Raw genomic sequence first — 16,787 nt, 5'->3', positions numbered from 1 at the left:
CTAAAAATAACACTACATTGAACAGTTTTATGCATGTAACATTTTTTATAGTTTGAATTTTTTCCTTCATAGTAGATATCTAGAAGTGTAATAAAAGTATTAGTTTTTTAAAACTTTTGACACATGACAATGCATATGTACCATTTTTGGATTTCATCCTTGCTATTACATATGGGATTTTTTGTTTTGTTTTGTTTTAAATTTAGTAAATCCAGGGGGGAAATAGTATTTTATTTTAGTTGATATTTCTTGAAATTCTAATGAGACTGACCATTTCCCTGTATTTCCTAGATGTAATTTTTTGTGAATTAGTTGAATGTGGTTATTTTGCTAGGGGTAGCAACTTCATGGGTTTTTCTTTTTGTTTTTTTTGGGGGGGGGCGGGGGGAATGGTTTAATGCCTTGCTGTGTGCCTTTTGAAAAGTGGAATTATTAGATGCCTTTTTCATAAATGTTGTAAATAATTTTTCCAGTCAGTTGACTCCTTTTTAATAAGGTTTCTTTCTTTTCTTTTTTTTTTTTTTTTTTTTGGTGCAAAGGTTCTAATTTTTATATCTTTCCTGTGATTATTTAATTACTTTTAAGCTTAGAAAAGCCTGGCTTCCTCCAGAACTATGATTAGGACCATTTTCTTCTCTCTCTCTCACTTATTTGTTAAAAAGGAATTTTAAAACTTTTTGTCTTTATTACTGTTTGACTTTATTTCAATTTTATGATGTGAGATAAAGAACTAAGTTAATCTTCACCTCTTGCTCTCCTGATTGCTAACTAGTTGTGACAGCACCATTAACTAACCTGTCCTTGCTTTTCTTATATTGATTTGCCATGTCTAAGACATTTTCTCATATACTTATGTAAGAAAAAGACATTTTTATGTAATAGCTTTTGTTCTTGAAAAGAGCTTTTGTTCTTGAAAAATTAAATGGATTTAATTGCTGTAGATCTAGTTCTTCCTTTTATTTTTCAGAATTTTCCTTGTTATCACCATTATCTACCTGTTCATTATCCTGGAAAATTTTTAGAAACTCTTCATCATTTTAGGAAGCTCATTGAGGTTTTTATTAAAATTGGAATAAACTAGTATATTAATTTGGGCAAAAGTCGACCGATTTATAATACTTAGTTTATGCATTTGGGAACATACGTTTCTCTCATCTTTTTTTAAGACATGTTTTCCTAATGAAGTTATGTATTTCCTTTTAAGATTATTCTTAGATGTTTTATATTGTTTTATACATAAGGTCTCCTTTGAAAATATTACTTAATAAGAAGTTATTGGTGGTATGTAAGGGTGCTGCTGGTTTTTACTCCCCCCCAACATCCTGCTACTTTATTATGTTCTATCATTTTGGTAGTTTTATTTGATTCTTTGGTAACAGTTATAATTCTTACAAGTTAATTTGTTGTATTTCCATGCCAGTATGTCATTATAATTGATACCTTGGCATACTTTAAAATGAAGTGTTTTTCCTGAGTGCTATTCTATTGTAATGACCTAAATAGGTACATTAAGCATTCTTTTTGATTGACGTGTAAAGTTCCAAAGCTCAAATTTTGAAGAGCTGGTATGTTTGAGCTCAGATCAGAAGAAAAAAAGAGCAAAATGTATTTTGATTTACTATTTTGTAGGCTAAGACTTATCTGTAATAATAATATTCTTTTGTAGTTTAAAGGATTTGATCCAAATCAGCTAAGTGTCGCTACATTACTGTTTGAGGGGGACCGTGAGAAGGTTCTTCAACATGAAAAACAAGTGTATGACATTGCTGCAAAATTTGGGTATGGCTTTCAGTTCGTAATGCCAAGAGAAAGTTAAGCTAAAATTCTAATATCTCCCAGCAGTTGTTAATGTACACTTTTCAGTATTAAATTTATGGTAATATATGGTAGTCAACTTGAAATATTATGTTGGTTTACTTCTAAAGTTTGTAGAAGGCTAGACTGGTATGTTGCTCTTACTTGTCTAATCGTATATGTGACATAGTGAATCTTTTTATTGTGTTTTTTCATTAATGATAATTTTATAATATTTTGTTTGTTGTGCTAAGTGAAATGGAAAAAAATTCATAGTCATGTTGCTATTCAGTGGTAATAGTATATATAAAACATGCTATAAGTATGTTTTTAAAAGGAAATTGTGTTTAATCAAAAGTATTTGATAAATTATCTATACTCCACTTCCTGTCACTTACTGTTTTGTGCTGGTATGAAGAAACTGAAAACATTTCACATCTGTAACCAACTGAATAATGATTGGGTGGTTTCTGTCTGTCCACTTGATGGATTATAAGATTGATCGATGAGAAGAACTATAGTGAAAGCGCCATTTATCAGGACTACATTTTTTTCCTTTCCTTTTTAAGTACGTAATAAACAGTTTTCTGGATACCAGTCTTTTTTTTTTTTTTTTTTTTAATTTCAGAGCTTAAAATATATCATACACATTATCCTTAATCTGGGTTCTTTGTAAATATTTACTTTTATTTCTTTTTTTCCCCTTTCTTGCTGTTCTTTATGAGAACAAATGCACGCTTAATTTGGAGCCATATGTCTTAGAATGCTCCACTTTTATGTGTTTTCCTCATATATAATGTTCAGCCCTTTGTTTTTAGGATTTTCTGAACTTAGTATTAAAGTGCAGTATTCTTAGAAAAAGATCTAATCTTGGGCTTAATTTTTACTTTACCTTTGTACTGTTTTTGAGCACTGCAAAATAATCTCTCAGTTTTATTTTTACCCTATTCTGAAATTGGCAAGTGGAATTATAATTTTTTTAGTAAAAGGTGAAATTCATTAATCTTTCACTTTTTCTTCTCCACAGTACCTTTTTGGGAATTATTGATGTTTTAGCTAAATTAGTTAAGAGTGCTGTAAGGATTCATTTAATGAGTGGATGGGTTGGATATAAGGTTATCTCTGAAATTTTTTGAAATGTTCATGTACATATTTTTTAGTTTCTAAGTTATGTGGAGTACATATATAATTTGATTTAAAAACTTTTTAAACCCATGATATTAGTGAGAAACAAACAGTAAAGGAGTTTTAAATGAAAACCTTTTACATCTAAATTAAGTCTTTTATATCTACTTAGCCTTAAATATTAGAGACTGAAACTTTTAAAAGTTATTTCTTTATATATTTAAATATTTATTTGGGATTTCAAAAATTTCCAGAGTCATTTGTAGGGAAATGGATGCTATAATATTTTAATCACTGTATGTAAGTTTAAATTTGCTTAATTTCACCTCACTACTCCCCACCCCCACTTCCAACACACACACACACACATACACACACCCAGAGATTGCACTTTGTGGGATCTATAATTATAATTCCAATTCAGAGTAGCCAGCAAATCATTACTAGTTAGTAACGTGCCGCATTTCCTGTTAGACTGGGATAGGATGATGACAAAAGGCCTTTTTGTCCTAACGCACACATACTTTTTATAGGGCATGATCTGTCTCTTTTGGGGCATCACCATTGATGCCTGGTATATACTAGATGCTTGATTAAATATTTATTGAAAGGATTTATGAAACTGAATACTTTATTTTTCCCTGACATCTTTTATTCTACTTTATTTATGCCTAATTACTGTGCCACCCTTGAAACAGTATATTTTAATCTTTAGGTATTTATCGGAACCATGTTGTCAGTTTTATTTAATTTGAGCCACCAACTGTCGAGAACTGGCTTTTCATGTAATGCCAGTTTTGTTTTTCTCATGTAACACCAGCCATTTACAACTTGAAAGTAATAGTGAATCTTTCTTAAGGTGAATCCAGATCTCTTTGGATACTGATAACGAGGCCCCAGAATTATTGATTTAATTCCAGCAATTTGCTTAAACTAAACAACAAACTTATATCAGATTCATCCATTAAAAATAGGTTATATTAAATGAGGTATCTATTTAAAGCAAGGGTAAAGCATTAAAAACTTAGACCCTGATTGGAGTGTCATTTTTTTTGCTATTATTATTTGCTACTTCTTAGTTATGTTTATAATAAATTTCTTAATATACTTTCATCTGGCGCCCTTCATTTAGATGCAGAAATCTGTGTTGAACAACCCTAGGCTATCACTAGGCAGGTGACTAAGGGCTCTTGATTTTTTGATACTTGGAAGTATATCTTTGCGTGGTTTTCCAGCAGTAGTCCCGGTTTTTCCCCAGTTCTCTCTAGGCACTAGTTCTTTGTTCTAACCACTGAAAGATTCAAGGATATTTTTCATAAGATGCTACCCTGCCAACCCTCATTCCTCAGTAATTTCTCCTGCATAACTAGCTGGAGGAAAGCATCACTAAGTTTCTTTCTAATAAAGTTTTCGTAAGTTAATTTAGCTCATGTATTTTATTTCGAATTAGGGTATTGTTAATCTATTCTTTATTTTCTGTTCTTTTGTTTTATCCTGTTTCCACCACCTCACTGGCTTTATTTATTTATTTATTTATTTATGTTTTAGAATTTATTATTTATTTATTGGCTGCGTTGGGTCTTTGTTGCTGCGCGTGGGCTTTCTCTAGTTGCAGTGAGCGGGGGCTACTCTTCATTGCGGCGCGCGGGCTTCTCATTGCGGTGGCTTCTCTTGTTGCGGAGCATGGGCTCTAGGCGCAGGGGCTTCAGTAGCTGTGGCTCGTGGGCTCTAGAGCGCAGGCTCAGTAGTTGTGGCACATGGGCTTAGTTGCTCCATGGCATGTGGGATCTTCCCAGCCCAGAGCTCGAACCCGTGTCCCCTGCATTGGCAGGCAGATTCTTAACCACTGCACCACCAGGGAAGCCCATCTCATTGGCTTTAAATTGATTGTTTTTAATGAAGTACTCCCAACAGTTGAGAACATTTTTGTGAGTTATCTTAGCCATTTTTCCTTTTTGCCTTCCACTCCCACGCAAACACTGTTAAATACCTTTGAACACATATGATCCAATAGAATATAATAGCCAAATGTTGAATAATCATACTTTGGTTGTTTATCTGTGGTTGCTAGTAATGTACTTTAACTTCTCTAAGAGCTAAGCAGAGTAAACATTACCTGTCACCAATCATGACAGATGCGTTGACATTTACCATAGAACTTAAGGTAATATGCTATTGTTATTTTTAAAGGGTTATATTTAAAGTATTAAAGTGCTTAAATTGTTTAATGTAATTCAACATGAGGGTGATTAGGTTCACCAGATGGTTCTTTTATATAAAAAGATTATCTCTCATTCCTCTTTCAGTAGTCTTCCCAGTCCTTCCTCATGTAACAGCTTTAAGTTTCTTTAAGAACCTTGTTAATTGATATTTTAAGGAAGTAGGGGATGGATGTTGCTACTTTAACATAAGGCAGTTGAATTTAAGTATAGTTTTTTGGAGTGGCTGCAAAAGTGGCAAGTTAGAAGCATTTAATTTCTAAGCCCTACTATTGTTTATATATTGTATCTTAAAGTAATTTTGGCTAGAAGACTAGATAGTTCTGAAAGCTAAAAAAAGAGAGGTTCCAAGAAGCTAAATTTGCAGGGAAACCTGTGATTCAGAAAAGCGAACCCAGAATGACTTTTATTCTTTTGGGGGGTTTATGAATTTAGAATGGACATCCAGTTTCTTCCTGCGTTGGGTAAGAAAATGCATATTTCTGTGTGGTTTGTCACACTAGATTCCAAGTGGAACAGATCTTTTTTTTCCCCTTGGCCAGATATTAGAAGAGGGTCTAAAGAAAAATGGCTTGACCTGGGACTTCAGAGTTGGACTTTTTCTCATCCTGATATATTAGGATGCTATATCTTATATCAGTAGGCCTGATATAGGAGAGACAGGCCTACTTAACGTTCATACCTGTTACTTCTCACCAAGTACATACTCAGAATGCACCTGAGTGTGATTCCCAGCAGTGGTCTCTTGCACCCTTTCCTAGTCTTCATGCTCCTTTCCTTTCCTTCTACCTGTAGGCCTAGCATGAACTGTGTCTTTCCTAGATCAGTAGGGTTTTTTCTCTCTTGGAGTTAGTGTCTGACTCAGATTCATATCTACCTGAGGTTTGGGTTCATCTATTTTCCTCCAGGCACCTGCCACAGCAATTTTCTGACTAGTTTACTTTTTGTTTTGGAACTTTATTTGACTCCCTACCCCAACGTCACATCCATACACATCTAACCCAGAATTGTCTTCTGTTTCTTCTTACTTTTCAATCTTAGCTGCTTGACCTAAGTTGTTTTCTTTGCTCATTAACATTCTAGTAACAAGTGCCCCCCTTCATTTCATTATACCCTTTCCCCATGTAGTTCTAGACTAGAGCTGCTCCTGTCAAGTCTTTGCCACTCCTTCTGGATGACACTAATTCGTGTATATCCAACTATAATACAAAGTCAGGAAATCTGATTTAGCCCATACGTCCTAGCTGAAAATTGCCTTACAGTATTTGTGTAGAACAAGGGTACATCTACATTGTATTACTTACTGCCAAATTCAGGCAAAACATCGGGGAAAGAAAGGATTTAACTGTAAGGTGTTAACTGAATTCATAAGAGAAATGAGAAGAGGCTCAAATCACAGAGATTCAAAACCTGAGTCTTAAGCAACACCATGGTTAAGGGCTCAGCATCCTGAGACCAAGAAGGTACAGTTAGGGTATTACGAAGAGAGACATAAAAATTGGCCATCAATCATGACTCAAGGAAGCCACAAGAAAAGATATTTTTCCTTTTATTCGTTTTTATTGAGGGATTTTTAGTGGGTACTTTGAGAATTGGGGATAAGTTTTATTTAGTTGACTAAGACTACTTAAAATTTAATTTCTGCCCAATGATGGAAAAAAGCAAAATTAAAAACTCTCTACTGAAGGTAGTGGAAATCAGTAATCATTCATAGTCTTTTAAAATTAGAATGACTTTAACAAAGCAGAGTACTTGGACTGAAATATATGTTATATGGGATTGATTCTAACTAGATCACCAAATACAGCTACTTTCCAATTGAAATGGATGTGTTCATGCTGTTGCTCTTGTACTTGCCTGTATGTTGCTTCATAAATTTTAATGTATCTGTGTAAGTATGTTTTGTCTGTCTCTTAAATCATAAATCCCATAAAGTAAACACCATGTCTAATACTCCAAATACTATGTGCTCAAGTATTCAAGAAACTTCTCGGTGTTTGGAAGATCCTAGTCAGTCATTGCAAATCTTTATATATGAATAAGACTATAATACATGAATATACAGGTAAAAATATAATATGAGTATAAAATAAGAGTATTTTAAGTATCTTGTTATGCTTGTGACGATTATTTAAGCTTGTTTCTTGTGGCTAATTCTCTGTTCTTTTGACAGTATGAGTAGAAGCAGTTGAGTTCATATCAGTCAGTTTTACTAGTTTGGTAGACATAAAATTAATTACCAAACTGAATATTAAAAATATTTTTGTTATCCAAGACTGATCTCTTGACAGCTCATTGATACATTTATGATAAATGAGATTGAAATAAAAATGAGATGTAAAGTAACATATGTTAATATGTTAAGCAGTTATCTTGAGGTATTGTATCAGTTTGGTTAGTTTTATATATTTTTAATAGTTCATTTGAAATGTATTGACAGTTTGTTCTTTAATTACAGTGGATTGGCAGCTGGAGAAGATAATGGACAGAGAGGTTATTTGCTGACCTATGTCATTGCATACATTCGAGTAAGTTATCTCACATTTCCTTTATCAGTTTATGTTGCAAACAATGCTTTTTCTATAAGTGAATAAAATTTTCTTTATTTTCTTAAATTTTAACCTACTGTAATTTAGCACATCATTGTACTCATATGAGTCCAGGATTTTTCTACCTTATAAAATTGTCTTTCATACCTTTATACTTCTGTGGTGGCTTATGAATTGCTCTTTCCAGTTTTGATACTAAAACAGAATTGTACTGAGTAAAAAATTTAGTATTATAAGTTACTTATCATATAAGCATTATATCTTGTACGCTATAAAATATATTTTCCTAGCTGAAGTGGTTCCAGATAGTCTATCTATTTAGTCACTACAAAGAGAGACACTCTATTTTCTAATTTATTTTTAAAGAAAAGTTGACTTTAAAGGATATCTTTTCCTTTCTCTAGTCCCTCCTCCCCCAACTTCCCTATCTCCCTGCTCCTTTGATCCTGATGATCACTTTTTGGTATTGGTTAATTTGCTCTTTAGGCCACTAAAAATCTGTCCTGCTAGTATTCTCTGCATGTACATAGACAGTTTCTGGATAGAGACTCCATTCATTAGAGAAATATTTGAGTTCCTTCCGTGTGTCAGACACTCTGCCTGGTGCCAAGGGCACAGAGGAAAACAAGACAAAGTTTCTGTCCTTCTGGAGATTATATCTCACACTTGGGGCCACTTTCCCATGCTCTTTTGAGGAAGATAGTAAAGAGCCCAGGAGGTTGAATTAGAAACATGAAATACTAATAATGAACATGAAATACTACTAATATTATGGACTCTTCTGCATCTGTTGTAATTTCTTAATTTTGTGTATATGTCTTAACAGGATTTGGGTTTGGAATACTATGTATTAGGGGAATCTTTTGAGACTTCTGCTCCTTGGGACAGGTAAAATGAAATAAAATGCCTGATATTATTAAAATATGCTATACAATTGCTGAAGTAATTTATTGTGTGTGAATATGTAAACTTTTAAAATTTTGTAAGGAAACGTTGAAACAAGGTAATCACTTTTATTTAACTGAATATCTTCATCAGAATGTCATATTTGCAAGCCATTTTTAAAATTTTAGACAGATTTGTCCATGTCCCATAGAAGGAAGTTATTACCGCAGTTCACATTTTAAAGAATTTTACTGAACACTAAATGTCACTATGTGGTTTTACTTAGCTTTGATTTAAATTCTTAAATGGTTAATATGCTTAAATGTTCTCTAAAAAGTCCCCCCAAAATATAACCTTCTTTTGTAGTATTTCATTTAGCTTTTGATATTTGTATGTACACTGTTAAGCAAGATCTTCACTTGAAATTAAGTGATTTCTGAAAGAAACCCAATTTAAGAAATTATGTATAATTTCTGTTTTTAAATTATACACATATATACATACAAATATTGGTTAGGGAATTAATAATAAAAACTGATTAGGAAATGTGAAGTGGTTTTATTAAAGATAGACTTGTGAGTTAACTCAGTAATAAAAAATTCTTGAGGTTGTTAGTACGTTTTTATTCTAGTATACCTTACATTTTACTTTTTCTTCATAAAATTTACTATTTTAAATCTATAATAAAGTATATAGGATATAACAAATCCCCCTGAATATACCTGTTAGATGTTACTTATCTTAACATTTTTGTTCTACCCTAACCTCTTTTTTTCCTCCCCCAGAAAACTTTTTACTTTTCTACATTGTCTTCATCTACTGTGGGTTTTGACTTTTGCTGTATTGATGCTCACAGTCCGTGCCTTGTAAGACAGCAATCAAATTTATAGTATCAATATTTTATTCACAGCATTCAATTTTTGATGCTAAATTTTAATAAGGGGAATAAATCTTATAAATAAAAAAAATTATCACTTCATCAACATCTGACATGTTTGAACAGCAGATATAGTTTGGGAGCTGTTCATAGATGTCTCAGAGACCATTTTAGTCTTTAATACCTTTTCTTGCTGGGGAAAGTGGGTTAGTGTAGTGTTACTTCTTCAGTAGTATGAATTTCCTTGTCATCAATTACTACTTACCTATGATCGCCATTTTGTCTTTAAATTTTTCCAACTGTGGAAGCTAGTCATGCACTATCTTTTCATTTTTCTTTATACTTTCCTTGTATATTCTTAAATACTTTTTTGACCCACTGACTATATCTGTTTTATACAGGGTTACGTACTTGGTTTTCATTTAAAACAACGTCTTCAACTGAAGTTTTAATAAATAAAATTAAGGGAAAGCAGCTGTATTCCTGACATAAAATTTACTTGTTACCATTTAGTAACTTGCTTTCTCTTACAAACCTTTAGCTAGGTAGAGACCTTGTTTAGCAGCAACCCATGGGATCAGGGTCTTCAACCCTCACACATTATTAGGTTGCTTGGCCTTTTCATGCATAAGTTTCTTAAGGGATTATTGGTCTTACTTATTTTTATGTATTCCTCTCTGGCCCTAGCACAATGACTGCACCTATTAGGTGCTCAGTGAATATTCTGCATAGAGTCCTGTGAATGAACTATGGAATAGTGTAAGAATGTAGCCTATAAAAATAGCTGCCTAAGAGGTCCGAGTTGGAGATTTGAAGATTTTAGAGACATCAGCTTGAGATTTGTGATTAAAACCAAAGGAGATATACAAACACTTAACAGGTAAATGGATGAAGAGAAAAGAAAGAAGGCTTGAGAAAGAAGTCCAAGGAGCCCCAACATTTAAGGGATACAAACAAAGGATTCATTTAAGTTGTACAAATAAGCGCTAGCAAAGGAGATTGGGGAATAAAATCTAGAATATTTGGAGGAAAACCAGTGCTGTGAGAGGAGCTGAGGGAAATTTTTTTCAAGGAGGAAATGGTCAATAGTGTTAAATTTGCTAATAGGTCAGGTAAGAATTTAAAAGTATACACAGTATGGGACTTCCCTGGTGGTCCAGTGGTTAAGACTCCTTGCTTCCAGCGCGAGAGGCTTGGGTTCGAGCCCTGGTCAGGGAACTAAGATCCTGCATGCCACACGGCCAAAAGAAAAAAAGGAAAGGTATACACAGTTTTGTTTACTTCCTATGTAGTGACTGGTCCAAATGGACTGCATTGACCTTTGCATGAGTTCTGTGAGAATATACTTTCAGAACTCCATACAAATAATTTCTAGAAAGTACCTCATTCAAGTAGCACTTGAATTCTGTTTTCTAGAGTCATGATAAAGAACTTGTTACTTTTATAAATTTGTGATATTCGTGAACTCCTGTAGATATTAAAGTTTAGTAGATTTTATTTATATTTAAAATTTTATTTATTTATCTGGTTGTGCCGGGTCCCAGTTGCGGCATGCGGGCTCCTTAGTTGCAGCATGCGAACTCCCAGCTGCGGCATGCATGTGGGATCCAGTTCCCCGACCAGGGATCAAACCCAGGCCCCCTGCACTGGGAGCACGGAGTCCCATCCACTGCACCACCAGGGAAGTCCCTTTATTTATATTTAAAGTATCTGTTTTGTAAGTTGGATTTTCAAATTAAAGACATTAAATTTCAATAATCTAAATACTTTATGAAAGATTTTTAAGAAACACATATCCTTACCATTCTATAAATAAGGCATAGATAACATTGATAAATTGTATCTGCCTGCAACTCTCGCAGAATAAAGCAGAACTTAACTTGAGTGCTGTTTTGTAAAGTCAGATTTTATAAAACTTTCAGACACTATAAAAGTAAAAATTGACGTGCTAATAAAACACTAAAACCTTTTTCAAATTTATATTTTAATCATTTATTCTTTGTTCTTATTGGAAATATAGATAACTTTAATGTGTTCAATAAAGCATAATACATTTAAATGTTATTGTTTTTATCTAATTGGGCCAACCTTTTAAGTTTCTTTGGTATCTTTTCCTTTCTCATGATTCTAAACAGACCAAGGTTTAAAACGCAGAATCAGTGTCAATATGTAGCCAGGATATTTATTGGAGAATAAAATGGCTGATATATACTTTAAGAGTTTTATTTTCCAGATGAAACAGAATATATGGTTGTAACAATGTGGTACAGCTCACATTAAAAAACAGATTAATATTGTTAAATATTATCAATCTTCCCTCCCCTTTAAGAACTATGCCTCACTTGTCTGTTTTCATTGTTCATATTGAACATATTAAACAGTCTAGCATAACTTTACACATAGTTCATGTCCAGTAAGTGTTTGTTGAGCTGGATTTTAGCTTAGTGCTTGAAAATAGGCTGTTGAACATTTGGTATAGCACTATGATTATTAATTAAATTATTTTTAAATTAAGGAAAACTTCTTAGATGGGATATAGGTTGGTATTCCTATAACCCAGAATTGAATTTTCATTAACATTTTCTTTAGAGCTTTTTAAAAAGCTTTTTTTTTTTTTAAAAGCTTTTAGAATCTTGTAATTAAATTTATTTTGAAATTGGATTTTCCTTAGCTTAGGAAACTGCCTTCAGGAGACTTGAGTATGCTCCTCTGACTTCTTTCTTTCCTGTGACAAAAAGGGAAAGAACTTTGCTCCCTTGAAGTTATGAATGGAAGGCCAGTTTGAATGATCAAAGCTCTTGTTCATTCTTGAAGGAATGAGTATGAAAGTTTTAGTTAAGAGAATTTCTGACTTGAATATGCTGATAAACCAGCAATAATTAGATTTTTTATAATTATGTGAAAACTTAATACTGTATTCAATTATTTTTTTCTAGGGTTGTAGATCTCTGTAGAAATGTAAAAGAAAGAATAACAAAGGAATGCAAAGAGAAAGGTGTTCAATTTGCTCCTCTTGCTACATGCAGGTGAGTTTTTTTTTGTTGTTGTTCTTATACTACTTCTTCTGAAAAAAAAAACAAACTTTTTTTTTTAATTAATGGAGAAGTGTAATTTGTGAGCTGAGGAAAAGCTTCAGTCTGTTCCACTTAGCAAGCTTTCCTAAACTTCACTTGCCACCTTGTTAGGACTGTGCCACTAGTATTTTTACAGTAGTCCTGAGCCCGATAGGAGTGTAACACCCTTTCCTAGGAGTAGAATACCCTTCCATGAGTGAGCCTTCTACCCTTTCTGGACAGCATGATGGTAAAGAGCCAAATGTCTGAGCTGCTGGAGTAAGAGAAGGACTCCTTCATTCACTGAAACTATAAATTACATATGTGGTCAAGAAACTATAAATTACACACACATTCAATGTAGCTCTTTCTTTAACAGAGAAAAGGCACTTTAACCACTTTGTCAGTTGTTGATTAAATCAGTGGGTATGCAATATAGTAATGAGTGGAGCCAGAAGATCCAAATGAAGATTAACTTGTTGCTTTCTAATAGATCTTTCTGTGAAAACAGAAATGTTCTGTATCTGCCCTATCCAGTATGATAGCCACAGCCACATGTGGCTGTTTAGCTGTTGAAATGTGGCTAGTATGACTGTGGAACTGAATTTTAAATTGTATTAATTTCAAATGATTTAAATTTAAAATGCCACATGTGGCTAGTGTCTTCCATATGGGACAGTCATGATCCATACTGGAGCACAGTTAACTGATGATCTTGTCGTCTCTTAGTTAAATAGCAGAAGCCCCAAAGGAGGTTTTCTTAAGAAGGGGCACTTTGTGTTCAATCTTTTGATATTAATTTTCTGTGTGAACACCGGAAGATTAAATGTATAAATATTGAATTGAGCATTTGACTTCTCTACAAAAGTTGTCAAATTAATTAGAATAGAGAATAAAGGGAAATTAGGACAGATCATGAGAAGGGGAACCTTATAGTAAATGATACAGTACTAATCTAGCACTTTAAAATTTATTGAACATTCTGTATTATATAACTGCTTCTCTTTTTTTCGCTGTGTGTGTGTGTGTGTGGTTTTCAGGAATATAACTCCAATATTTAGAAACAAACAAAAAACTTACAATATAAGCATGAATAAAAGTTAGGTAATTTTGAAATTAATGTAGTATCTTTATTGTTAAGTGCTGGACCCTGAAACAGCAGTTGTGCTTCAGCACAACAGCATTTCTGTATATTTCTATTCATGATGATTGTTCTTTTGATTAGCCTGGAACCACTTGATATCAGCCTAGGAAGGCAGACCTGGGCCTTCCTGCCTACTGCATCACCATGGCAACTTCTTAGTTTTTAAATTTCTTTGTTTTGTAACATTGCATGTGTCTAAAGAGTGAAAGCACTGTTCTGCTATTTATTAGGAATTTAATCTCTTGGAGCTCTAAGTTTATCATTAGTAAAGTAGTGGTAGTATATCTCCTTGAAGGGACTGTTGTAAGAATGAAATGAGAAAGCATATAAAGGGCTATATAAATGCCATTGTATATATTATTGTGACATAGTTACATGAAGGTTGAGGTAGACAATCCATACTAGTATTAGTATGGAAAATTTGGATATTTGTTTTTCTTCCTTAATGACAAATTCTCATGAAGGCATCCAATTGTTAGGCCCTCTTGATATGTTGACAGAGCATGATAATTTCTGTATATTTGCTTTGCAAGACTAGAAATACTTCTGTGCTCTTTAAACTGGAATCCCTTCTGTGATTTTTTTTTTTCCTTTTTTTACATTCTCCCATGTTCTACTTTCCTATTACCATATTATGTTTCTTAATTCTACTTGTTGCCCCATAGGGACAGATATCTTTTACAATTGGCTAGATGGTACTTTCTTTTTTTTTTTTAATACTGAATTTTTTTTTTAATTTTTAAATTTTATTTAATTTATTTTTTTATACAGCAGGTTCTTATTAGTCATCAGTTTTATACACATCAGTGTATGCATGTCAATCCCAATCGCCCATTTCATCACACCACCACCCCCACCCCCTGCCACTTTCCCCCCTTGGTGTCCATAAGTTTGTTCTCTACATCTGTGTCTCAATTTCTGCCCTGCAAACTGGTTCATCTGCACCATTTTTCTAGGTTCCACATACATGCGTTAATATACGATATTTGTTTTTCTCTTTCTGACTTACTTCACTCTGTATGACAGTCTCTAGATCCATCCACGTCTCAACAAATGACCCAATTTCGTTCCTTTTTATGGCTGAGTAATATTCCATTGTGTATATGTACCACATCTTCTTTATCCATTCGTCTGTCGATGGGCATTTAGGTTGCTTCCATGACCTAGCTATTGTAAATAGTGCTGCAGTGAACATTGGGGTGCATGTGTCTTTTTGAATTATGGTTTTCTCTGGGTATATGCCCAGTATTAGGATTGCTGGATCATATGGTAATTTTATTTTTAGTTTTGGAAGGAACCTCCATACTGTTCTCCATAGTGGCTGTATCAATTTACATTCCCACCAACAGTGCAAGAGGGTTCCCTTTTCTCCACACCCTCTCCAGCATTTGTTGTTTGCAGATTTTGTGATGACACCCATTCTAACTGGTGTGAGGTGGTACCTCATTGTAGTTTTGATTTGCATTTCTCTAATAATTAGTGATGTTGAGCAGCTTCTTGTGCTCAACTTGGCCATGTGCTTCTTGGCCATCTGTATGTCTTCTTTGGAGAAATGTCTATTTAGGTCTTCTGCCCATTTTTGGATTGGGTTGTTTGTTTTTTTAATATTGAGCTGCATGAGCTGTTTATATATTTTGGAGATTAATCCTTTGTCCATTGATTCGTTTGCAAATATTTTCTCCCATTCTGAGGGTTGTCTTTTCGTCTTTATGGTTTCCTTTGCTGTGCAAAAGCCTTTACGTTTCATTAGGTCCCATTTGTTTATTTTTGTTTTTATTTCCATTACTCTAGGAGGTGGATCAAGAAAGAGCTTGCTGTGATTTATGTCTAAGAGTGTTCTTCCTATGTTTTCCTCTAAGAGTTTTATAGTGTCTGGTCTTACATTTAGGTCTCTAATCCATTTTGAGTTTATTTTTGTGTATGGTGTTAGGGAGTGTTCTAATTTCATTCTTTTTCATGTAGCTGTCCAGTTTTCCCAGCCCCACTTATTGAAGAGACTGTCTTTTCTCCATTGTATATCCTTGCCTCCTTTGTCATAGATTAGTTGACCGTAGGTGCATAGGTTTATCTCTGGGCTTTCTATCTTGTTCCATTGATCTATGTTTCTGTTTTTCTGCCAGTACCATATTGTCTTGATGACTGTAGCTTTGTAGTATAGTCTGAAGTCAGGGAGTCTGATTCCTCCAGCTCCGTTTTTTTCCCTCAAGACTGCTTTGGCTATTCGGGGTCTTTTGTGTCTCCATACAAATTTTAAGATTTTTTTTTCTAGTTCCATAAAAAATGCCATTGGTAATTTGATAGGGATTGCACTGAATCTGTAGATTGCTTTGGGTAGTGTAGTCATTTTCACAATATTGATTCTTCCAATCCAAGAACATGGTATATCTCTCCATCTGTTGGTATCATCTTTAATTTCTTTCATCAGTGTCTTACAGTTTTCTGCATACAGGTCTGTTGTCTCCCTAGGTAGGTTTATTCCTAGGTATTTTATTCTTTTTGTTGCAGTGGTAAATGGGAGTGTTTCCTTAATTTCTCTTTCAGATTTTTCATCATTGGTGTATAGGAATGCAAGAGATTTCTGTGCATTAATTTTGTATCCTGCAACTTAACCAAATTCATTGATTAGCTCTAGTAGTTTTCTGGTGGCATCTTTAGGATTCTCTATGTATAGTATCATGTCATCTGCAAACAGTGACAGTTTTACTTCTTCTTTTCCAATTTGTATTCCTTTTATTTCTTTTTCTTCTCTGATTGCCGTGGCTAGGACTTCCAAAACTTTGTTGAATAATAGTGGTGAGAGTGGACATCCTTGTCTTGTTCCTGATCTTAGAGGAAATGCTTTCAGTTTTTCACCATTGAGAATGATGTTTGCTGTGGCTTTGTTGTATATGGCCTTTATTATGTTGAGGTAGTTTCCCTCTCTGCCCACTTTCTGGAGAGTTTTTATCATAAATGGGTGTTGAATTTTGTCAAAAGCTTTTTCTGCGTCTATTGAGATGATCATATGGTTTTTATTCTTCAGTTTGTTAATACGGTGTATCACATTGATTGATTTGCATATATTGAAGAATCCTTGCATCCCTGGGATAAATCCCACTTAATCATGGTGTTTGATCCCTTTAATGTGTTGTTGGATTCTGT

The 16,787-nt window shown here is 33.7% G+C and overlaps 1 protein-coding gene across 1 annotated transcript in view; it reads left to right on the top strand.

The window, feature by feature from the left end:
- The window catches only part of AGPS (alkylglycerone phosphate synthase), a 140,427-nt gene that overhangs the window by 95,112 nt on the left and 28,528 nt on the right, over positions 1-16,787 (top strand). Inside the window, exons 14-17 of the mRNA XM_082395636.1 lie at positions 1,667-1,779; positions 7,597-7,666; positions 8,514-8,575; positions 12,386-12,475. Of these exons, the coding sequence (XP_082251762.1) occupies positions 1,667-1,779; positions 7,597-7,666; positions 8,514-8,575; positions 12,386-12,475 (335 nt within the window). The remainder of the gene's footprint in view (positions 1-1,666; positions 1,780-7,596; positions 7,667-8,513; positions 8,576-12,385; positions 12,476-16,787) is intronic.

This window comes from Balaenoptera borealis, assembly GCF_965194805.1.
Source record: "Balaenoptera borealis genome assembly, chromosome: 6".
NCBI lineage: Eukaryota > Metazoa > Chordata > Mammalia > Artiodactyla > Balaenopteridae > Balaenoptera > Balaenoptera borealis.
The sequence above is the reverse complement of the archived record's forward strand: the minus strand, read 5'-3'. Positions and strand labels throughout refer to the sequence as shown.